The following is a 25,571-nucleotide window of genomic DNA, read 5'->3' as shown; positions in this document are numbered from 1 at the left end:
TATTTTCGCCGCTATTACCCTAATACCCACAGCCCACTGGGGTAGGATGAGCCCTAGTGCTTTCAGCACTGGGCTGGTTTTTCTGCGGACCCCACTCCCTAGAGAATCCAGCCAAGCACTGAACAGCCTGGTGTTGGTTGTCATTATGGCAGGGGGACCCCTGCCGCGTGTCCTTCTGCTATAGTGCCACCCACCCCAGGCTGATTTGCCTAGTGCTGGTTGCATGAAAATCAGGGGGTAAAATCACTAGGGTAAATAGTGGTCGGGCGGGAGGACCCCACATTTTTTTTTTTTTTACATATATCTGTTTTTATACTTTTGACAGTGATGTGTTTACTAATCATGCAGTTAGGATACACAGGAGAGTTAGTGAAACATGGGAGAGTTAGCTAAACACGGGAGTGTTTGACATCGCAACAACTCGCCAGAGTTGACCAGCGATTTTTAAGATCAGAGTAAAAATCGCAGTTTAATACATTTGGCGACTTGGTGACTAAAATCGCGGGTTATCATCCGCGATTTTTGCCGCGATTTTAAATTGCTGAAAAAGTCAGACCTTGATACACTTACTCCCAGGAAACTATTTATATGTGTAACTGATTACTGGATATACTACAATCTAAATATAGCTGGCTTACCTGAGGTGCGGAGTCTAACGATCTCCCCGGGGTTCACCAAGAACCGCCTCAAGGCGGAATGGGCTTTGCTGCCAGGAGTCGCAGGTCGCGGTCCTCAGGCTCACTCTTAGATGTAGTGCAGCGTAGTAGGAGCAGGAGTAGCGTAGTAAGACGGGCCGGGTCGGTACACAGAGAGTCAATGCAGACAGAATCAGAAGGCAATCAAGCCGAGTCGGTACACGGGTCACCTGAACAGGAGAGCAGTCAGTAAGCCGGGTCGGTACACTGGGACTGAAGATGAAGAATGGTCAAACAGGCAGTGGTCAATACACAGGAATCAGCAGGGGTCTAGGAAGCAGAAATCCACAGAAAATAGGAGCCAGGAACAAGAGAAGTTGCTCTGACACTCACCGAGTGTCAGAGTGAAGGTTTTATACAGACAGGGTTTTGAATTCCCCGCCTCTGGGTTGCGGTCATGTGACCGCCGAATCCGGAAGTGCGGCATCCAGACCAGCGGCGGTGAGAGGTAAGTTCGGAACAATATGAAAGACACAGAAAAAAAATACTCTTCTCCATGCCAATAGTTTTCACCCCTATCCCCGAAGGGTTTGCTTTATTCTCAGCTATTTAGGGTGATTTGCTTCACTTTGGAAGAAGAAAAGATTGGTAAGGCTCTGGAAACGATGAGCCAATGTTTTTTTGATCGTGGCTATAGTAAATCAGATGTTGAAGCAATGGAGCAAATGGGGAATCTGCATCTTAAGTCTTAAGTACTAGAAGGTGAACAATATCTAGCCCATAGAAAGTTCTCAATTTTTGTTTGGACATATAACCATTTAGCAAATAAGTAGTAGTGTCTTCAAAACTGAACTTGAAAGGTTCATATTTTAACCTTTTATTTAGTAAATATAAAACGACTGTATGCCAGATTAAGCAATCTTTCATATTAATAAATCTTCTAAAATTTAAATGTCCTTGTCATGCAAAGCATTAAAAATAGTTACAGTCTAGCATTAAAATAGTTATGGTCCAGTAGTTTATAGTGTTATACAGTGACAATTAGTCACAGTTATTAGTTTAGCTAGTTTACATCTTCACCTTTTACAGCTTAGAAGTATTTTATTATAGTAATTATTCTTTCCACTAGCCAGAGATGTGATGTAAAATACAGGTAATGTATAGTAGTTGGATCTTAAAATTTCCCAACATAAAAGGAATAACCTTCAAGAAACTTAGCAATGATGCCACTTTAAATTATTCTATTAACTGTAATACTTGCACTGAATCATACCTGAAGCCTTCATTTTCATTGAAAGATTATGAACGACTATATATTGACTATTTAGTTTTTGGGTGACAGCTTTTGTAACTTTTTATCATTTTCCAATTTTACAAAGAGGAAACAAACCAAATTTAGGCAGTAAAAACACTGACCCTTACAATGACAAATTTTAAATGTATTTAAAGTATCTATTGGAGAGCACCCTAAAATAAGGGAAACACACAATATTTAAAAGGAAATATATTATTTGTATACATTAAGGACATTCAAACTCAGAAACAACAAGGGGAGAAAAATGCAAAAATACTGCCCTGGATTATTTTAAAATAAGTTTGTCATTTTCAGTCCTATTTATTTCACTCTTGTTTCCACGTTTAACTCTATATGCTAGTAAAAATGCATTACTCTCCCTAAAACAAAACTAGTTTTATATGACCCTTTACTATAACTTGGAAAAAAATGCATTACCATGTGTGTATTCTGGATGACTAACCTAGGACAATTGCTACATACAAGTATAAGATATCATATCCAGAAAGCTGTTATCTGTGAAGTTCCAAAATACAGAAGCTAAAGAAAATTATATTGTACACAGACATGATAACCCTGTATCTTTCCCCAATAGTGAACGGGTGAAGCCTCTAGCATTATAGATTATAGACCTTGTCATGTGCAAGCTCATTTTTAGGCATAAATCTGCAAATTTGTGTTTGTGAATTAATTCCTAGAAATAGTGTGACATGGCTCAGAGAAGCTGTTTAGATCAATGGGTTTTGTTTATGTTAAACTACCCAGAGGGGGCTGGTATATAATGGTAGCACCTTGTACCATTTATGGCAGGTCGCAAATGTGAAAGTCTTTGAGGATATCTCTTTCAAGACAATGAAATCTAACACATGTTTGGGAGGCCTCAGACATGCTGTCTGCAGAGACAGAGTTGTATGTTAATGACAGATTCAAGCTGAATAGGGTCACGGGAAAAGATCATATCATTTTCTCCAATATTATACTTACCAGAGGCATGTGTGGTATGCCGATGAAGGGAAACTTATGACATGTGGTGTGGAGGTAAAATCATGTTTGTAAGTCATACTGGTGAAAAGTTAGGACAGGGTAACAAAACATGATTTAACAGTGTTTCTCCAGCAGTCATAAAACCCTAATTTGCATTATTTAGACCTGTTGGTTCTGACCTCACAGGAAGGGGGGAGGCTGTGGGCCCTGCAGCTTGGTTTTAAAACTGTAGTGTAAATGTAAGTTGGTGTTCACTCTTGGGGGGTCAATTTGATATTGAAGAGGGTCCTATTTTTCCTGCTTCTCCCAGCACCAGAAACTTGATTAGATGTGAGGTATCAATTCTGTGTTTTATCCTTTTTATTTTATAAGAAACAATTGCGTTATATTTGTATGCCTTTTTATTAACTGTTTTATCTTAAGCATTGTGGATGTATTTTCCATATTAAATTACACTTAATAAGTTCAAGTCTCTGTGTTCTTACGAATTCACATAACAGTTTGGTCAGGACGCTACATAATTGAAACGGGGAGAACATTGTGGTTTATGTGAACTCTGATTACGGTAAATAGTGTTAGATTAATGCTAGGGAGAACCGTAGGCTTCTTAAATAAGAGTGTCAGCTCTTGTCAGAAAAAAACCTTGGTTGTGGCATAGTTAGTACCGCAAAGCTAGTGTGTGGCATAGATAGGGAAGGATTTAATCATTTTAGAAAGACCAGGGGGTAGATGTATCATACTCCAATTTGTACAAGTCGCTGGAAATCGGCGAATTGACAGCTAAAATTGTAAAGGGAAGTTTCCCTTTACAAGGCAGCGCCGTTTTAAATTTTAGCTGTCAACGCGCCGATTTCCGGCGACTTGTACAAATCGGAGTATGATACATTTACCCCCAGGTGGTTGTTATTTTGGTTAACCCAGTGTCACACATGCATCACACAGGCTCTGGTGAGTGCTGTTCGTGACATACCTCATAATGTACAGCTCTTCCTGAAACCTCCTGAAAATGCATTAGTAAAGATTAAAAACACACATCTTAATTGAGTCCTCATCCTAATTGTAATTTCAAGAGAAGTTCCTGAGCTATGTAAATTTTTTTTCTGGTAACTGTCTGAAAACTACAATTGTTCTGAAAAGAACATAGCTCAACACAAGGAAAAAGGAAACAAAAATACATTTTTTTCTATTTGTACTACGTTTCTGTAAAAGTTTGCAATTTATTTTTGTTCTACCGTTGATTTTTAAATATATTTTTAATATTACTTTGTAATTGTATGTAGTTTAGTACTAGTGGTTAGTACTCTAACATTATTGTAATAATAGTTTGTAGTACTACACTCATATTTCAATAATTAGTTAATTCTAGTTAATTACTAGTGCTGTCATTTTAGACTAGATATCCCATATAGCTTAGATAAACTGCAGTATGTATTGATGATATTGTTACCAAGTGTACATATTGTTCTGTATATGCACTTCTGAATAACCATTCTCGTACATTGTCTACAATAACTAACAGCCTGGAGCCAAGAACTAGCACTCTACTTAAAATCACCAATGGCCTGGTGCAGGAATTAGAAGACTGCCTATAATCACCAATTGCCTGGAGTCAGGAGCAGGTACAGTGTCTGTAACACAACTGCCAGAAGCTAGTACAGTGCCTGTAATCACCAGCTCTCCAGACCTGGGAACTAGAAAGTGTAGCACATATTTGTCCACTCTCCTGGAATGTCTTGGATACTCCTGAATTCCAGGTACCTCTCTCGGACTGCCGGGAGAGCAGGCTGTCCTCCTGCACATTGCCCCCTTCCTAGCAAAGTGGATGGGGCCCTCGATCATGCAATTCATAGCGCCTATTGACGTTATTTGCTACACCATGCGCCCCTTGATACTAGCCACTTGCCCTCTGGAGGGAAGAGTCAGAAAATTGGCAACTATGGTGTAGATGTGCTGTGGAGAAGATGGTTTTAAGGCTGGAAGAGGTGTTATACTAGCTGTAGGAAGGTTAAATATAGATGCAATGTCCAAGCAGTGTTTTGAAGGGAAGGATATTTATGAAAACAATGAAAATGTAGAGACATTATGGGTAGGCATACATAGAAAAAATACACAAAAAAAGTACTGATTTGTGGTTTGTTATATCCAACCTAGTATAAGCAATTGCATTAAAATTCAATTATAACTAAAAGATCAAAGAAAAATGTGGGCCTCTCAAGATTGTCAAAACCAATAGGAGGGACTACTCTGATGGACTTGGTACTATATGATAGAGCACATACTGTATCTAATGTAGAGGTGAAGGTGCATTTAAGGAATAGTTATCACAACATTTTAAGATTTGAATTGAGATTAAATAAGACATTTTATAAGTGAGCTTAAATATTATGAATTTTAGAAGGGCACATTAAATCAGCACATAGAAGCAATTAGTGCAGACTGGGAAAGTATAACCTTAAATGCAATTACACCAAATTTGTAAGAAAATACTGTTGCAAGTGCATACTGTATGGAAAAGACATTCCCAGTAACAGAGTGCAACCAATATGGTTAGAGAAGTTAGCATTGGTAGTAATAAGGGAAAACAAAGCATTTAAATTGTTGATACTTGAAGGTATTCATGATGAAAATACAAGGGATGCAGCAAAATATTTAAGAGAAAATTAGGCTGGTAACAGAATGAAGCTGGAAAATGGATTGATAATGATCGCAATCCTGATCCCAACATGTTTTTCAAGTATAAATGATAAAGGCAGCTTTAGAGAACTCAGGTGCAGGCAACCTCAACAATAACAGTAACTGAAGACTTTGATTAAACGCAGAGAACAACTAGGAAAAACTAGGTCTATTTTTGGAAAAAGGTGCATTAGTCATGACCAAATTAAAATGTATGAATATGTTTGAGGTTAATACCAGTGTTTGCATAGGTTATTTCACCGTTAACATAGGAAGGGTTTCTTTCCTATAATAGTTGTCAAACTACAGAATTCCTTGCCACACGAGGTGATAAAGCTACTTTACAGAATTAGTAGAATTTAAATAATGATTGGATGTCATGGTATCTAGCTATAATTAGAAGAGGGCATTATGCGGATGATTGATCAAGGTCATTTATTTGATTGCCAATTTTTGAATCAGGAAAGGTTTTTACTTCCTGTGAGAGTAACTTGGAAACTGTTTTATTTTCCCTCAATGCAATTACTATTTATGAAACGTTGAACTTAATTAGTCAGTATCCTTATTAAAATGTACTAATTATTAATTATGTAACTGTGTAATAGGTGGGTGACATGCAACCACTATCAACAAACATGACCCACCCACTGTGCATATAATTATTACTGCATTACATTCATCCTGTTGTTATCCAAATATTGTAGCCAGCTAGTAAAAGCAATCTAAAATCTGGGCAGGGAAAGACAAATACTGCCAAAAAAACCCTTCAAAACATTGGCCTGCCCATTGAAATTAATAATTGTTTTCAGCCATACATTTACATAGTGAATATTTTATAAATGCAATAGAACACTAAAGGATCACAAATGTAAAAACAGACCTGTGTTTATGCTGTAGAAATATATTAGCAAGAGATAGTGACAGAACTTTTGTGTTTTTGTCCCTCTTCAACACCCACCACTGGCACCCCTTATCAAGCACGCCACCATAGTATATATTTTCTAAGTTAACCCTACACTAATGAAAGTAAAAGACGTCTTAATTTGATGCAATTTACCTTTTATCAAAGCAGGTAAATCAAGAGCAAGGATGCATTTGAGAGAAAAGAACATGAGAGAGGATATGATGTGGCTGATAATCTTGAGGAGGGGTTATATGACTATACAAAGCTACAAACGAAAATAACATTTGACTCTAAACAATGATATAAACTTTGTGTATGAGATTTTACGATAAGTTTTGGACACTTGGGCTGAGCAGTCAGACTACATTGTATAATCTACATATTTCCATGTAAGAATACAGTTTAACATCAGACTATATAAGTATAGAATAATATAGATATCTGAAATGCATTCCACGTTTAGATAATTAAATTTTTTCAAAATAAATTAAAATTAGTAATTAATTATATCGCTATAAGTGAATCTGACATAAATAAATTGCGCTCAGATACAATATCACTTATCACACCAATCATTTATAGCATAAATACATAAATGTAATTTGGCCCCCCATGGAAATAACCCATTGAACAGATAGCAACTGGACACTATAGATTTACTATTAACTGATTGGTTAGTCCAGGGTTTTCCAAACCCAGTCCTCAGGGCTCCCCAACAGTGTAGGATTTCCATATCTCCTTGCTGGAGCACAGGTGTATTCATTACTGACTGACACATTGTAACAGATCCACAGGTGGTCCTAATTATGTCACATGTGATCCAGAAAACCTGCACTGTTGGGGAGCCCTGAGGACTGGGTTTGGGAAACCCTGGGTTAGTCCATACCTTTGCATAGGACACAAGTTCTCTGTGTGTTGGCTGTAAATAAGAAAGTTCAGCAATTAATAAGCTGTCCACAACCTTATATAAAACACAGGTTCTCACTGTGTTAATTGCAATACAGATTTCAACAGTTGGTAGGCTATCCGATGTTAGAATGAAGATGATCTCAGAAGATACTTTTAGCTGTAGAAAGAACCTTCCAGCAAACGGAACAACAACAGAGCATAACAAAGTTGTAATATTGATCATATAGATCATATGAAAAGTAGTTCATCTTCAAAGTAGCGCTTTGTTGATCTGAAAAGCCTTTCATAGAGAACTGTCTGTAGTCCGATTATAAGCCTGCTGACACTGTCACAGGCAATCTTGAGTCAGCACATCATTGTCCACTGGCGCATTACTCCATCCACTTTTAACAACTGTTTTATCAGAGGACTTGGATTAAACCCCCACTGAGGTATGCATATTTGAAAATGTTTTTATTTATATTCAGAGGCTTACAGGGTTTTTAGTTTTACAAGGTTGACAGTTTACTCATGCATTGGGGTTTATTTTAACTTTTTTTGAGCACTGGACATTCCTGAGACTCTTGGAGGATGGTGTTGGAAGAAAATAGTGTATTTGGGTATATATCAAGGCAAAACATTAATGTTTTTGAGTAAATGTAATATTTAACTTAATTATATATACCCGTATATCCACACTTCAATTCATCCTAAATGCTGCTGCAATACTGATCTTCCTCTCTCATCACTTCACATCTGCTGCACCACTTTAAAAATCCCTACACTGGCTCCCAATGTCCTCCAGAATCCAATTCAAATTACTCACCCTTACCTACAAAAACCCTCAACAACACTACCCCTTCATACATATCAAATCTCATATCAAAAGAGTCACCCTTCCGCTCTCTTAGATCTACCTCTGACCTGTGCCTTGTCTCGTCTCTGGTAATCATCTCTTACTCACGCCTACAAGACTTCTCCTGTGCTGCTCCACACTTAAGGAATTCTCTATCATTCCTATCACGCCCAATCAGGCTTTCCCGCAGCTTTCAAATCTTTAGACGTTCCCTAGTTCTCTAAAAAAACATCTTTTTTATAAAGTTTACCTTATCCTTGATGATACTATTCACACTGATACACACTCACAACTGTCCCAATCTTCACTCTAAGCCTCACTCGCACCTCTTGTTTCAGCTGTGCCCTTTTCCACTTAGAATGTAAGCCCTCTAATGGGCAAGGTACTCCATACCCTTTGATGTCTGCATTTATTTTGTCTGCCTTGTATGTCTTTGTTTTACGTATGTCCTGTTTTCCCAACACTGTGGAGCACTGTGGCGCCTTACAAATCTACGATAATAATAATAATAGATTTGTATGTAGTGAAATTGTATCAATTTATTACAGTATTTATTTTTTTTCTTTTTGTGTATCAAACATCAAAGAGTTTGGAAACTTTGTATCATCACAAGAAGACTTACCATGGAGGAGTGATATTTTCAAGAATGCACTTTTTAATGAACTTGAACATACTATAGCATAGTAAAGTGCTGTGCCTTATATAGTTTTATTTGATTTATTTGTATTTGGAGTGAAGTTGGAATGGCATCACTTGAGAAGGTATTTCTGTTTAGAGTTTTAATTCCTTAACTAAATGTTAGTATAAATCCTCAGAGACATGTCTATGGGGAAATCTGGCAATGAAACGCACAAGACCGGTATATTACACTGCTGATTAAGTCTGGGACCATCTGTCTTGTTTGACAGACTGTGTTTGCTACCAACACAAACCATTGTTTATGACTTCTCAATACTAACATCAATATGAGTTGTGGACAGACTTCTGTGCAGAGAGGGAGAGGGGAGAAATCATCAAGAAACCCCTGTGCAAAGGGAATTAGGAGAGATGTAGATGCCATGAATATCCAGCGGTCTGCAGCCATCGGCTTAGCCTTGGCACACATGGAGAAGTGCAGTCGCAGTCTACTGTTGAGTCCAGCTATTTGGTAAAAAAATACGGGTGTCTATGAAGCTCCATTGTTTAAGTGAATTGGTCATGTTCTCTGGGACAGTAATAAGTCTGGCTAATGAATATGTGTATAAATCTTGGGAAAATATAGATTTAGCGGGACCTTACCTGTAAATAATTTTTTGCTGAAAATAGAAGGATCTCAAACAGAAAAATTTTATAAGTTAAGACTGAATCAACACTGCTGGCTAAATCTGCATTTATAATTTATCACAATACTACCCGGGTAGAGAAGACAAATAAATTGACATAATTTCTATGAAATCCAACTCATTATTTAAGAACCAGATTAGAGGTATATAAAGTGAGAAACTATGGTGGCTGTCACATGACTAAGGCTGGGTACACACTGGAGCATTTTCATCCAATAATCAAGCAAATCAGCTGACATGCAACTGTTTGGTCAGCAGTCTGGTTAGTTTGTATAGTGTCACGATGGTCATAAGTCATTCCAAAGTGTCGATTGTCGGCTCATTTGGTTGGTCGTACTGTTTAATATTTTCCAACTAATCCACCCAACCATCATGTAGTGTGTATAAGTTTCCGATCGATCCACGAGCCAATAGTTCCTCAAGCTGTGACTCCTTCTAACGGTAAAGCAATAGAAGGTGTCTGTTAGATTAATGCGTACAGCATATGTCTGCCATTTTAATTATAAACCTTTGTAAGTGTATTGTGTATTGCTTATATCTACCTCCATAATTATAGCTATTTTTCACTTTATTGTACACTCAATACACATTATGTAAAATATGTGTACTAATTTTGTCTGCCTGCGTAATTATATACATTTTTGTATATAACATATTTTTGTGTTTCCTATAGATGTGTATTTTATATATGTCTGGTTGAATATTAGTACACCTGTGTAAATGGCAATGCATCTTGCACCTGTGTTCTGTAACCCTTTACATGTACATTCAACATGTTTTATAATTAAACCTGTATTTACTTGTTAATGCCTATATTTGTAAAATACACAGAATAAACCGCACATTGTAAATACAATAGATTTGCTGTTGAATTCTGTAGACAAAATTAACAGTTGAAAAATATAAAGTTTTGACATATTTATATTAGCAGTATAACATTGGGCTTTTTAATGGTTAAAGTGGCTAGTGCTTTGTGGCATAACTTTCTGAAAAAAATCTGAAACATCTCCATGAAGTTTTTTTTCTAGTTTTTTGGATTTTATTTTTACTTATGTTTGTCCTTAATTCTTTAAACTTTTCTTCAAGCTTTCCCACCTTCTTGACCACACTCTTCAAAGGACTACCAACATTCTTTTCTCCCTCAGATCTTTGGTCCGATATGATAATGGTATCTATGAGAAATGCAAAAAATATGTTTAGCATTTAACTCCTATATCTTTAATAAAGTAAAGTTCTTCTCCAACACCAAGTAAAGTCCATTTGCTCACCTTTTACGCTGCTCATAATAAGTTTATGTTGTGGTTCCTCTTGTTGCATCTCTGCAAAGATGACCATTACCTCCATCGGTTTTGTAAAACAGGTGCCATTTTGGAAATTATAACATTATACATTTCTCCCCAACACATTTTACAGTATCCACATGTGACTTCAAATACCTTTTACATGTTTTTTTTCTTTGAATTCGGTAACTATTTTTCTGCTTTAATAAGTATGTGTTCAGCATTAAAATTTTCAGTACTTACACAGCACATGTCATTGTGCATTCTCCTTTCTGGAAATAATACAACATTTTCAATATAATATATACTATTGTCAGTCGTTCATCTACAAATTACAAATTCACTAACAAGTCCTTCAAACAATTGCATAACATGTCAAACTCAGTTTTTTAAAAGTTTCTTTGGATTTGCATCAGTCTCCATTCTTCTTTCTTTTTCAGGTCTGACCAACGCTTTTGCACTTGAAATTTATGTCTTTTCTTTCCAAGTTTCTCCTTAATTTTGTTTAGTAATTTCTGCATTATTAGATACTTTCTGGTATTAATTCTTCGGTATTTTCACTTTTGGTAGTCATGGGTAGTCATAGTCATACGGGTCTAGTACTTTTACCACCATCTCCACCTCTCTCGTGCTCATTGCCTTTGCTCTTTTCACGCCTGTTAATTGTATTTCTTCGTTTTCTACATCCCCCACCTCTATTTCTACAATTTTTTTTTTCTCTTCTTCTCGCACCCCCACGACACCTGTTCCTCATCCGGCATCTTCTAACGTCCCTCGGAGCCAGACAGGCTCCTCTGTAATTTTATATAATCAGACTGGGCGTTCATTTCAGTTGTGGAGCAATCAGTGGTGGTTTCTATGAAAAATGGAGCATTGTGGGTGAAGGCCATTCGTGTATAATTACCTCATGTTTGTCGAACATACACTGTACAAGTGAAAACTAATGTATGAAGAAAACATGTTACCTTCACTTTTTTATCAGGTTTGGTTTGGCTACTATTGAACATGCTCTGCCCTTTATTTAAATTTCTTGGGGATATCGTTACATGGACCTCAAAAGTATTTTCAGCATGTACAGAATTCTAATCTCTGCTCACGACAATATGGCTGTGAGAAGTCGCTGCCCGGATGGTTGGCCTTGCGTTAATCATCTAAAATGTGACTAGTGTGTACACATTAATTGTCCTAGTGATCGGACCTTCGGTCGAAGGTAAAGTCATTGTAGATAACACATCGGTCGGAAAATTATCCAGTGTCTACCTAGCCTAATGGACAATAACTTTGATTTATATTAACATTTAGTGCAAATTGTTAAGACATACAGTAAGTACAGGTGGATTTGTTTACCCAGCATTTTATTTCAAATCTAGCAATGTTTTATGGTACTTGAGTTATACAAACATTTTCTATATTTCCGTTATGTAATGTATTATGATCATTATGTTTTAAATGAGTGTATGATTTTTTTTTCTAAATAAAAAGGTATTAAATATGCAAAGTCCACTTATCTGTTTGTGGTTCTGGTGATGTATTGCAAATTTACTCACCTATTTCTTAGATATTTGTTTTTGGGGATTGCAGAACTCTTGCACTTAGTAAACTTGAGCCATAGCCTATCAAGTGTCAAATTGTAATGAAAAATGAAAAAAAAAAAATATCCATAGCTTTCAAGCTCCAAATCTTTTCTTGTGTTATCTGGTACAATAACGATTTGAATAAATATAATATAATTCATATTGTACAGTATTTATAAGGACATTGGTTCTATAGCCAATGATTGGTGAACAAATTGAGCTAAGATTACTGATAGGCAGTGTCACAATATTTGTATTTTTCAAAACAGGTAAAAACTGTTCTTTTAAATACTAATAGTGTATCTTGTATGTTTCTATGTCTTATCAGATTTGGTATAAAATAAGTATACACAATCTAAAGAGAATGTATGTACAGCTTTTAGGAACTCCTTTTTAAAAAATCTACATATTCTTAATAATAACTTATGAATAGTTTAGCAAGATCACTGCCTTGTGAAACATGTTCCGCTATTCTAGTTCTTTTTAACCACAATATATTCCAGAGAGCAAGCTACCTGACATTAGATGCCATGGTTACTGATGTATAATTCTCAGCCTGAGTTGCTCACTTACTTTCTGCAAATCTTATGCTTTTGAAGACTAAAAAAATGTTCTTGGTATAATTGAACACATCTTGTTTTAAAAAGACAATTTGGGTGCATCCCATCAAGAACAAGATTGCGGTCTGAGTTTAGTTTATCCAGTCTGTCTTTCAATCCTTTCAATTAATTTGTTAATTCTATTTAGCACAATGCACAATGTGTTGTTAATTGCACTTGCATTTTGCTCTTTGAAGCTACAAACACATTTTGACATCTAGGGCTAGATTTACTAAACTGCGGGTTTGGAAAAAGTGGGGATGTTGCCTATAGCAACCAATCAGATTCTAGCTGTCATTTTGTAGAAGGTACAGAATAAATGAAAGCTAGAATCTGATTGGTTGCTATAGGCAACATCCCCACTTTTTCAAACCCGCAGCTTAGTAAATCTAGCCCCTAGTTGTTCTCTAGTTTGACTATTTTCTAATCTATGTACCATCCTATTTATTATCCCAAATATAATGGGGTACTGTCTTCATTTTATGCATTTTAAATAATCTATATTTAAACAAGACTTTAGGGGGAATATATTGTGTCAATAAAAATGTACACATACCTTTCAGTTCTGACAATTGTAGTGTTCCAATATATCCAGCTATTTAGTGGATTCTGTTATCAGTGAATTATTTTCCTTCTCTATAACTTGTCATGTTTCACTGTGCCGAAAAATAGTGTGTTCTGTACCAGCCTAATTAATCAGCTACAGAAAAATATCATTGTTGGTCTGAGACATTTTAAATGACTGGTGCAAAAGATAATGCTATCAGAGATCTAAAGCTGGCCACAGACACTAATATCTTGCAGCTTATATTTGGCAATTGGCTCTTGTGAGGACCCAGAAGATCTATAATGCCATTTAATAATTATATTGCAAGCAAAATGATAATTTTCAGAGAAATGGCAAAAAAATGTTGCAAAAAGGCGTGACTTGGCCATTTGGTTCAAAAACTGAATGGATGAAATTTGTCAAAGTTGCCCAGTCACTTACAGGGCTGAATTGAAAGATGGTCTTGTAACTCGACTCTCATGCAGAGTGGTAGGATTGGCCTGTGTATGGGCAACCTAACTGCTGTGCAAAACTCCTTTTAGGCTCAATCGGCCTGCATGCACAGAGATTCCAAATCAATACTACAAAGAGAAAAATATTGACTTGACATTTTATTTTTGTAACATTGATTGCAAGTAATTACTTTATATTTAATAGAACAGAGCATAACAGCATGTTTTTTTGTTTTTGCTTTGTTTTCCTCATAATACTGTATCTCTCCCTTAACTAGTTTACAACTAAGCAAATTCAAAGATATATTCCATGCTCCTGCGTTTATGAAAGGTTCTGTTGTCTCTTTGGTGTACAGTAACAAATGAAATTCCCATTGGGATGCAAACTGTTACCCTGCACAGGTTATACAGCCAAAATAAAGATGCATGCAGCTTGCAAAGAAAACGGTGCTAGATCATACCTAAAAACAGCTCACATTTGTTTTGCAAATACCATAAATTACTATATTCAAGATGCTCTTTAGTAACCAAAATGCCACTATAGGAAATAAATTCTAAAGTATTTACAATTCATATCCTCCACATAATGTACGCTAGAATGCTTCAAAGTCTAAAATAAAAATATGTTTTTGAGCACAGTATGAAATACATAGGGCATTCAAGTTGTTTATTGAGAGATATAAAAATCACTTTGCTTTCTAAAGCAGCTGACAGATTTTCATTTTACAGTGAACAAGAAACTTTTGCAGATTTTTTTTTTAGAACAATGTCAGTTTTTTAACTCAACATTAACTTTTATCATTTTTCAACAGCTTCACTCTGATGTCGACTCAGGAGATAGTGTCATCAAATATGTCTTGACAGGGGAAGGGGCTGGTTCCATCTTCAATATTGATGAAAATACTGGGGATATCCATGCTTCCAAAAGGTTGGATCGTGAGGAACAAGCTTACTACACATTGCGGGCACAAGCCATTGACAGACAAACAAATAAACCAGTCGAGCCAGAATCTGAGTTTGTCATTAAAGTACAAGACATAAATGACAATGAGCCAAAATTTCTGGATGGGCCTTATACTGCTGGTATTCCTGAAATGTCACCTGTTGGTAAGAAAGAAACACTTTTATACTTTATTAAGTACATTAATAAATGTAAATAGATTTAATGGACTGTAACCTAAAACTGCATGAGATGGCTAAAGAAATACAATAATAAAAGTAATGCAGAACAAAAAAATACAATTGCATACACTACTAAATACATTAAAAAAGGGGTTTAAAAGTATATTTTAGGCTGTGATATCTACTCCCACCTTTCCTCCAAAGCTGGACAATTAAATTACTTGCATATAAACAAACAAAACAACTTATTTATGAAAGGAAAAATTATCAAACCACCCAATCACCTCCTGTCATTGCCAAGGATTCACCCAATACTTTATCTGAAATCATAGCATCAGATTTGAACATTAATTCATTAGTAATTTGCTCATATCCAGGCTGACATTCTTGAGCAATTTTTTTTTGTTTAGGAAGGTCCAATCCAATTAATCAAAGCATGATACATTCACATTGCTATGCTTATAGTGTAGTTACTTTGTTATGATTATCAACACTGTGTATGATTATAAATCATTTTTTTTTCTTTGCATTTTCCTGTTACATTTGTGATATCCTATCTTAACGTATAAAAACTGCTGAGATCCCATACAATGGATTCTCTAAGTATGACAGCCTGGAGAATGTTGAATACAAACTGTTTCTGTGTTGGGTTTTCAAAGAAAAGATGTCCCACAAAGTGATGTTTGTAGTCAAAGTTCTCCAGTTTGCCCTGAAGCCATTTGCTGAGGTATGACTGCACACTAATACTAGCTGCTATTAAAACCAATGTTGGGAATTTCTACATATTTTTATGCCAGGCTAAAAGTATTTTCATTGTCTTTGTAGAAATTGAAAATGTTGCTTAATGTATTTTGCTATAGCTGAATTTAGATTAAACCTACTGAACTACGTTTTTCATACATTTTAGCGTAGAACTGTTTTTTTTACGAACATAATTATGCTTCATATGTTAGAGTTGCTTTATTTGCCTCACTTGATGGACTCATGAAAGCATACCACACAAAAAATAAATACCCTTAAAAAGAACATTTAGCTACTTTAGCAGCATACATTGTAGGTATCTATTTTGTATTCATAAGAGTGGAACCTATCAATTTACTAGAAATGAGTGACATCTCTGAGGTATATGGATCAGTGATATAACCAGGAATAAGTGAATTAACGGGCTGGAGTCTTAAAAATATATATTCAGTGCACAAAATGTCTGCTTGCATTAAGTAGATGCCGGTTTCATTTCAAACCTGGCATTTTCAGCTAAACATCTCATGTCAGTTTTTACTTTTTATAAAAGTAAGGTTTTTAATCACACAAATATAGTTGTTATAATTATATGCCTTATGTTTGATTTTATTTTTCTAAATATAAAAAAAAGAAAATATTTTTAAGGTGTTTCGACTATTTGTTTTTATGTAGAGAACATACGTAAAAAATAATGTGTACATCTCTGCCACAGTAATGTTTCTAGAATTACAATATTATAAATGTTTCACAATGTACTGCTGTAGGTTGAAATCTGCTTAACTGAAAGCCAATACCATTTTATTAAGGAACATCAGTGCTGCAAGTAAAAGCAACAGATGCAGATGATCCCACTTATGGAAATAGTGCTCGAGTTGTCTATAGCATTCTTCAAGGTCAACCGTATTTTTCTGTGGAGCCAAAGACAGGTAAGCAGATAGGAATCTAATTTCAAGCAACCAAAGTATTCGCCTTATTAAACAAGGCATATTACATGCACTTTTTTATATTATCAAATATAACTTTAATTGTTGATTAAACCTTCACTATTTAATCTCACATGTAACAGGTAATATTTTATGATTTGTCTATTTTTGAACTGTTATTTCTGTATGGGTTGTTTAAAGGATGTATCATATTTAATTATCTAAAGACAGATCCACATTTTATGTCAAAAAAAGGTTGTATGGCTTTAGACAAAATTCATCTTTCCCCTCGACCCCAATATTTGGGAACTCCTACCCCATGAACACATTCTTCCTTGATTGCACCAGGAGAAATGTCTGTGTATGATCCCTGTGATTCATGATGTGAGCTGTAACCAGCAGTGACTCAGAATATTTTCCACTTTTGTGCATGGTGTATTTGGTAATTAGCTGTCTGAATGGTAAAACAGTATTTTCTTCTTCTCCATACACTCCAGCTAGTTAGTCCTATTGCCACAATCTATTGGAGTACAAGAGAACTATAAGAAAAAAATGATCTTGTACAAATTACATTACCTGCACAACCTCCTTCCTTTCTATCTAGTTCTAAAAACAAAATGTCCTACTGCACTTTTCATTAACTCTATTAGCTATATACCTGTTATGCACGTTTAGTTGCTATCCAATAACGATTGTCGATTGCCGTAATGTGGTTCCAAAGCACAATGTGATTTAGTAGCCAAAATGTAGCAGACTAACAATCAGAATAAAATAAGTACAGTTGTTACTTATCGCAGGCGCCCTGGATCCAGTGTACAGTCATTTAGGTCTGAAGGCTGTGGTCAAGTAGACTGTCCACTGGGTCCAGAGCCCCTGCTTATATACAGTCAGTGAATACAGTAAAACAATACAGATGATGTGGCTTGCTTCTATAGGTCCAGGCTTCAGGAGGGTCCACTGTAATGCAGGTCATAGGCCAGTTCAAACGAAAATATCCAAAGGTGGAGGTCAGCTCTCCAGCAGATGCACTCCGATTTTCCCGCCAAGAATCCAGTTTAAACTAGTCTATTTACACTACACAGACAGTATCAATTTAAAAATGTATTCCCTATCATCGATAACTAGAGTATGCAATGTGCGATTTCTTCGGCAAATGAACCGATATTAGACATGACATGTTTCCTGAACCTGAACCTTTGATTTCACTAACATATATATAACTTTTAATATTAGCCGTAAACATTGCTACATTTCAACATAAATAACTATGTGTTGCAACTACTATTAATGTGTACTAATTACAAATGTGCATGTTCGTGGGTATGTGTGTAAATGTAAAAACAACAATGATTCCCACGTGTTGTAGCTGAATACCCTCCTCTAGCGTGCTATACGCATAATTTTCAGACAAAGACATATCAAGTTGTTTGATATTATTTGAAATGACTACATCCAATTATCTGACTTCGACATACCTGTTTATACACCCAGTCAATGCAATGCAATATCAATCTGAGTGCTTTTTGTAACGCACCGCCTGGTGTAAAGCCACATTTCTTCTTGTACTTTTCATTAGCACCAATAGTTAAATATGTGTACAAATTCCCAGGCAATATTTTGTGATATCAACCAAAGTATTTATTACAATGCACCGACTGTTCCAGAGACTGTAAGATGGCTGACAAGAAGTATGTTTTGCTGAATCAGCATTAGGATCTGGTGAATTGGAGAGAAATGGCAGAATTATAGAAATAGAAAATAGTGAATTTCACAGTGATTTCTGATTATTGATTACTAATGAATAACATCATCACCATCATTTATTTATATAGCGCCTCTAATTCCGCAGCGCTGTACAGAGAACTCACATCAGTCCCTGCCCCACTAGAGCTTACAGTCTAAATTCCCTAACATACATACACACACACACACATAGTGAAACAATTTTAAAATGATTCATACATATCTAGATATAAGAGCCTATAGAATATTATACAAATGTCACTGTATGGGGTTGTCAAAGAGAAGCTGATTGGACAAAGTTGTGATTACTGATATAGCGAAGTTTGGATTCAAAGTTCTCCAAGTTGCTTTAATGGCATGGATCTATGACTATACACTAAAATTACCTGAAGTTTAATCCAATGGTAACTAGGAGAGCACATACCTAATATCTTGTTGCTGCTTGAAGCCTGGAGAGCTCAATAAATCCAGCCTTCTTCAAAACATCTAAATGAAAGCAATCTTTTCAGCTCTTTTGATGGAGGACTGTACAAATTGAGTCTTTCGCAATGAGCTCACGAATGATATTGGTCCCTGTGGCTTTCAACTTAAGGTAATGGGAATAGAAGGGATATCAGGAGGTGAGAGAGATGTCCTAAATTAGGTAATCCCTTTAAGGTACTGAAATGTACTGAATGGTACACTGTCATGTTTTGAATATATGTATTCATGTATTTTTCTACTGTACGGATATAGGAAAACTGTTATGAATCACATTGTGTTTTTCTGCAGCAGTTCAAGCAAGAATCAAAATTAGGTGAAATAGATGTAAAGTTTATTATGATTATTCCCTGTGATGTATACATAGCAGAGCCTTTAGGCTGGAGAGCAACAAAATATAGCACACAGCAAACCACCCCTGGTATAATATAAACATTTTAACAGCCATGAGAACATTTAAGTCAAAATCACTGAAGTGCAGGTAAACTCAACTGGTAAACTCAACTTAAAATCATGATATGGAGTGGCAGGCTTACAGGGCAAAAAGCTATAAGGTGCAGTGGTGAAGTAATCCAGTCAAATAGAAAGCAGTCAGGATCAAGAATCTGATGAGATACAGGAAAACAGGAACAAACTGGTGAGACACTGAAATAAAAGTCTGGATCAAGCTGGAGATCAGAAAAACAAGCAGTACAGAAGCAATAACAAACAGTGACCAGAAATTGACAGAGCAAGGGTCAGGAATATAAAGCAGGGAGGCAGACACAGATAAATCAGATGCAGGAGGAGATTAGCCCCTTGCAACTAAAAAATCCATAAAGTTCACAGTTGTGGTACACAAATTCCAGAGCAGCAGCCCCTCTGGTGGAACAGAAGAACTGCATGTTACACGTGTTCAGGACACAGTCTTGACATATTCTATATAGAAATCAGTGGGTTAGCCAAATGTTAGATGTCAGAATGTCACTGGACAATACTGTCATTTGTTCAATTTGGTCACAAACATCTTGACTTGGACCATTTAGTGTAGGCAGAAGATGACCACACACACAGGCCAATAGAGGAAGGTTATCTGCGGTTATCTTTCAGCTGCATTTACCATAAAGCCTGATATCGAACCTATCAATTTAAATTACTTTATTATTAGACATTTTGGTTGTTTTCATCCCACATGCAATATTAAGTCGATTGTCTGATATCAGTTGTGTAGCCAGCATTAAATAATTCCATATAAAATAATGTTTGGGCAAAAAAGTATTAAATTGTATCATTTTATGTTCTTTCTATCACTCACATGGTTGATAATAATATAGCCTTTCAATATATCATAGGAGGTTATTGCAATGCCCAAAATATCCTCTGTGCAGTCCACTTGGAAGGCATTCCTAACAAAGTATGGAGCTGGTGCCGTGGTGCAACTTTTTTTTCCTGAGTTCTGCAGGATTGAGATTTTTTTTCCCAGCGTGAGATTATTGAAGTGAGATATAGGGGATAAAAAGTTAAAAGATAATAAACTTGTGATTCAGTATTTGATGTGATTACTGAAATTATTTTGTATGAATAGTTTTTGTTACTCTTCTTTTTATTGTATTGAAAGCAATTAAAAGAAAATTATTCTAACAAAAACATGGAGTACACAGATATCAGCATCTTTCTAAATAGTTAGGCAGCGTGATCTCACATCTGCATGTCAAGTGAATCACTGTTGTATATGGTCAAAAGACATTTAATTTTAACTTTTTAAGTTGTAGCTTATGATAAGACCTACAGCATAGCTAGAATGCCAGTGATTAACCTTTACCTATTAGAGTCCTGAAAATAAGACATCCAGTAACAGAGCATGAAATAATTATAATATAATTGATGATGAGTGTAGTACATAGATTATAAATTATTTTGTTTCTATGTACCTTATTGAACTGTATTATGTATTGTGTGAAAGGAATAAACAAGCACATTTTTATCAGGGTACAGTATGTTGTGATGAGAAATAAGACTTAGGAGCCCACTTACTAAACTGCTGTGCAGTGGACTGCAACTGCATGAACTTTAAAGTAACTTTTCATAATAAACTGTTAATTCATCACTTTAGGATGCCTGTTAAACTCCTGATTCCTGAGTTAGAAGCACCTTGCCGGGGAAAAAAACACCAATTTCTAGCTGCAGAGTTTCATTACTCTCTATCTGAGTGCTTGTAGAGGTACAATAAATGACATGGTCACAGAAAAAGCAGAAATGGAAAAAAATGTGCCTCCCCCAATGCCTCTGATGGGGAGGCTAGACAAAACCATCCAACTGCACTAGAAAACTCTGAATTTGAGCTTTTATGTAATTATGTATTTTTTTTATTTCTATCACAATTTCCAGTTTCAGCAGCTATACAATTTACAGTGCGGTATAGTAAAAGGAACATTACAGTTGTAAAACTTTTATCAAAGTTTAGAAATAAGAATATCACACAGCTTTCCTTTACCAGCTGCAGCTTATTGGCGCATCTATCCAAACCATTACCAGGTTTTAACTGGCCAATGATCACCTTTTGAACAGTACTGCTTAGCAAACTTACGCAGCAATCATATGCGAGTTACAATAATGGTTGGTACCTCTGTTTAGTATGAAAACAAACTTAGTTCCCATGCCACTAGTCCTGTTCTGACTTACATGCTACCTGTTGAGAAAGGAAGAAAGTGACTAGAATGTGACAGATAGGCTAACAAAACAGATGGAAGAGGTCAAGTGAGATAGAAGACCTTCTAGGCATGTGAGGTTCTTGTGGGAGAATGCATCTCTCATCAAGGTATAGTAGAGGTGTGAGGGCTAATATTCAGTCTTTATCTTTATCAAGGGAGCTCTGTGGAAGTGAACTTGTCAGAGCTTCCTGAAAAAAACCTGTCAGAAAAAACCTAGAATTGAAGTACAAATGGAAGAAGCAAAATATAAGGAAATGCTACAATGAAATGAGTTTTAGTCTGTTGAAAACGAAAACTTTGGACTATTTTACCTTTGAACTGAACAGTGATCCCTAACACTCAGACAAAAGTATAGGTTGAGTGGCTCAAGAATAAAAAAGTATCCCAGTTAAAGTTCCAAACACAACCCCATCCAGAATCTTTGTAACAATTAAAAGATTGCAATCGATGAGCAATATGCCAGAAACTTAAATAAGTTATTGCAAAACTAACAAGTAGAATGCTTTACTTTTAACCAGTAAAGACTTTTAAAGGCTTTAAATTTTTTTGAAAGACATTATATAGGACTTGTGGTTTCTGCATAAGAGGTATTCCAATATTTGAAACATGCCTAAAATCATCATAAAATAAAAGTTTCCTGTCTTTTCCCTGACAATCACCTACTCATTATAGAGACTGCACATGGCATGGTCACCAAGCCACATCAATTAATTACTCCTTCTCCTAAATTTGTTATCATTAGCGCACCAGTTATTTTAAGTCATGACACATTAGGACCATCTTAATTTAACATGTCAATATTGAACATTTGAATAAACTGTATTATTCTATTGGTATTGATCTGAATAAAATCCTAGTGCTGTTTATTCAAAAATTCTAAAAAAAAAATTGGATAAAGATAATGTTTTATTTGAGAAGTGATAAAGCCAAATTAAAGTCAGCACTAATTTTATTCTTTCGGTATAACGCATGCCGAGTTTGAACACTTTTAAGTTAAAATTGTCAGACATAAGATGCATTCCCTATAAAATCACAAGTGCATGCATACTCAAAGTTGAACAAATGGCAAGATGCATGCAGCTCTGCTCCAGTATCATTTGCACCAGGTTTATATTAATCATACATCAGATAAACTTACACCCAATTTTTAAAACATTTGTTTTGATAGCAATATAAGCTTTCACTTTTAATTTGGAATAAAATAAAAAACCTCTAGAATACAGCAGGTATCTCTTTGTGTATGTACAAAACAAATCTCACTTGATCATGATATATGCACGAACAATGAAAACTGCACCTTCAGAAAAATGCACTCAGCTTCAGCAATGAATTCACAAACATCCAATTAAAAGCAGTTGGCAGTGCTGGAGACCGTAAACATCATCAGTATGCATTTGCTCAGGCACCTACAATTGATACGGCTTTGACAGGTGTATATGTGTCTCTCTGCAGGTCTGCATTTGTTTGCATTTACACGAAAAACTCCTTTACTGTATTCGGCCTATATTATACCACCCTTTCCCTTCCCTGTCCAGCCACTTCAGTCGCAAGCAGGCACAAGTGTCAGATTTGAGCATATCGGTATACACACATATACAAGCGTTCTGTTTTGTGGGCATGTGCAGTACCAATTTGTATATTTTATGCTAGACAAACTGGCTTACGTTCAACTCAGCATCAGCACCATTATTATAAAAATCGCAAAAAACACATGATATTTACCAATCCTGATAAATCTCCTTAAAATATTATTAGGTGAAATAGCATTAAAAAATGTACTCCTTCACTGTTTCCTTTAATGCTTTTACGAGTTACTTTGACATTCGCACATGGTCAGCTTTACTGCTATTTTTGTGTCAAGTGGCTTTTAGAATGATAAAGTTTCATTTTAAACATCTACATTCTTGTTAGGATAATGCATTAAGAATCTTTATTTTTAAAGAGTTTTATTTAAAAGAATATTTGTAAATAAAAAAGTTTTTCAATATAAGTTTGTTTTAAGATAGCTTAAATCAATTCAATATAAATATTAAATTGAGAGATTTTGCTAATTTTTTTTTTGCACATTGGCTTGGACATTATCTGCAGTGATGATTTGTGTTATTAATGTATGTTATTTCAAAATTTCAATAGCAATCAATTTTTGCAGTTTGTGTGCAGTAAAGGATAATTTCAACTTTTTATTAATATCTCTTAAATAGTACCCCCTTCCCCTAACTCCCCTAAGATGTATTGCAGGGATCCTTCCCATGGGATCTGCTCTTCTGCAATATTGAGTCTGTGATGAAAACTGACCAGTATAAAAGAGCCCAATTTGTGAGTAGACCATAAGCAGAACGCCTTTGTCCCATCCTCCAGCTCCCATTATCGAAACACTTCACGTCACTGATGTTCAAAATCCCAGTGGAAATGCTTATCTCTCTGAAAACATTATGTTAGTCGCCTGAAGTGGAGCAATGACGGGAGCAGGAGGTGAGACCAACATAACATTTTGCTTCATCCAACTTGACACTGTTTTTAATGGGCTTAATATGGGCTTCAATAGTGCAGAGAAGGTTGCCCCATGGAACGGATTCACTAATTTCAATTAAGACGATGCAATGTGATGTGCTACATTAAAAAGGTGGAATTATATTATTTATAGAACTTATGCACAATTGATGGCAATTATGATTACAAAAGTTATAAACATATAAATAAACACAAAAGCAGTTAGAAATCAAAATTCTATTATAATATGTTAACATGCTCATTTATCAATGTGAATATATGTTAGGAATGCATTGTAGTGGAACACAACTCTCACAGGAGAAATACCGTATTTCCCCATGTATAAGACGCACCTTTTTACCCCAAATTTTGGGCCTAAAAAAAAGGTGCGTCTTATACACTGCAAGCGCTACTTACCTGATTGAAGAAGTCGGCATCTGGTGTGAGGAGTCCCTGCTAATCAGCTCCAGCAGCTCCAGCGTGTCCACCGTTACTTTGCAAAAGGACTTTCAGGTCCTGCAGGCGCCTCCCACAGTCTCGGCGCTGTCAGTCACGTGACTGACAGTTCCGATGATCGCCGCTGCAGATTCCTCCGTGTTTCCCTGACAAAAGCTGCACAGTCTTGTTGACATTAGGCTTGGGGCGTGTCTACGTGACTTGTCTCTTGTCAGCAAGACTGTGCAGTAGCGCTCATTGCCTCATTGCCTCATTTTGGTCTGAATGTGTAAGCTGCTCTAGTGAATCTCAACAAATTACAAGCTCCAGTGTGCTCTGTGACAATTGTAGGCTCCTCCAGTGTGCTCTGTGACAAATTGTAGGCTCCTCCAGTGTGCTCTGTGACAAATTGCAGGCTCCTCCAGTGTACTTTATGTAATACATCTTTTTTTTTCATTTTGGGCCCCAAAATTAAGGTGCGTCTTATACATGGGTGCGTCTTATACATGGGGAAATACGGTACATCATATCCTTACCCGTACAACAGAGCACTATTTTTTGTTATGTTGAAGAATATTAAACATACACCTGATCCATAAAAATACTATCATCAAAGCTACCCAAAATTGTTGTTTCAAAAATTGTTGTTTCAAAAATTGTTGTAGTTTTTCATATTTGTATAATTTCTAAGACTATAAAATATAAGTATATTTCTTATTCTTGATCTTTTTCCCCATCAGGCATTATTCGAACAGCTTTACCAAACATGGACAGAGAAGCCAAAGATCAGTATCTTCTTGTAATACAGGCAAAGGATATGGTTGGACTAATGGGAGGATTATCAGGTACAACGTCTGTCACAGTCACACTTACAGACGTCAATGACAACCCACCAATATTTCCCCGAAGTAAGTTCTCAATTCAAGGATTGTAGCTTTC

General features: G+C 35.9%; 1 protein-coding gene across 1 annotated transcript in view; it reads left to right on the top strand.

The window, feature by feature from the left end:
- CDH7 (cadherin 7) overlaps positions 1–25,571 on the top strand; it is a 149,857-nt gene that overhangs the window by 87,988 nt on the left and 36,298 nt on the right. Inside the window, exons 3-5 of the mRNA XM_075213255.1 lie at positions 14,821–15,115; positions 16,678–16,797; positions 25,373–25,540. Coding sequence (XP_075069356.1) covers positions 14,821–15,115; positions 16,678–16,797; positions 25,373–25,540 — 583 coding nt within the window. The remainder of the gene's footprint in view (positions 1–14,820; positions 15,116–16,677; positions 16,798–25,372; positions 25,541–25,571) is intronic.

Source organism: Mixophyes fleayi, chromosome 5 (genome assembly GCF_038048845.1).
Source record: "Mixophyes fleayi isolate aMixFle1 chromosome 5, aMixFle1.hap1, whole genome shotgun sequence".
Lineage (NCBI taxonomy): Eukaryota > Metazoa > Chordata > Amphibia > Anura > Limnodynastidae > Mixophyes > Mixophyes fleayi.
Note: the sequence above shows the minus strand (reverse complement) of the source record. Positions and strands in the feature narration are given on the sequence as shown.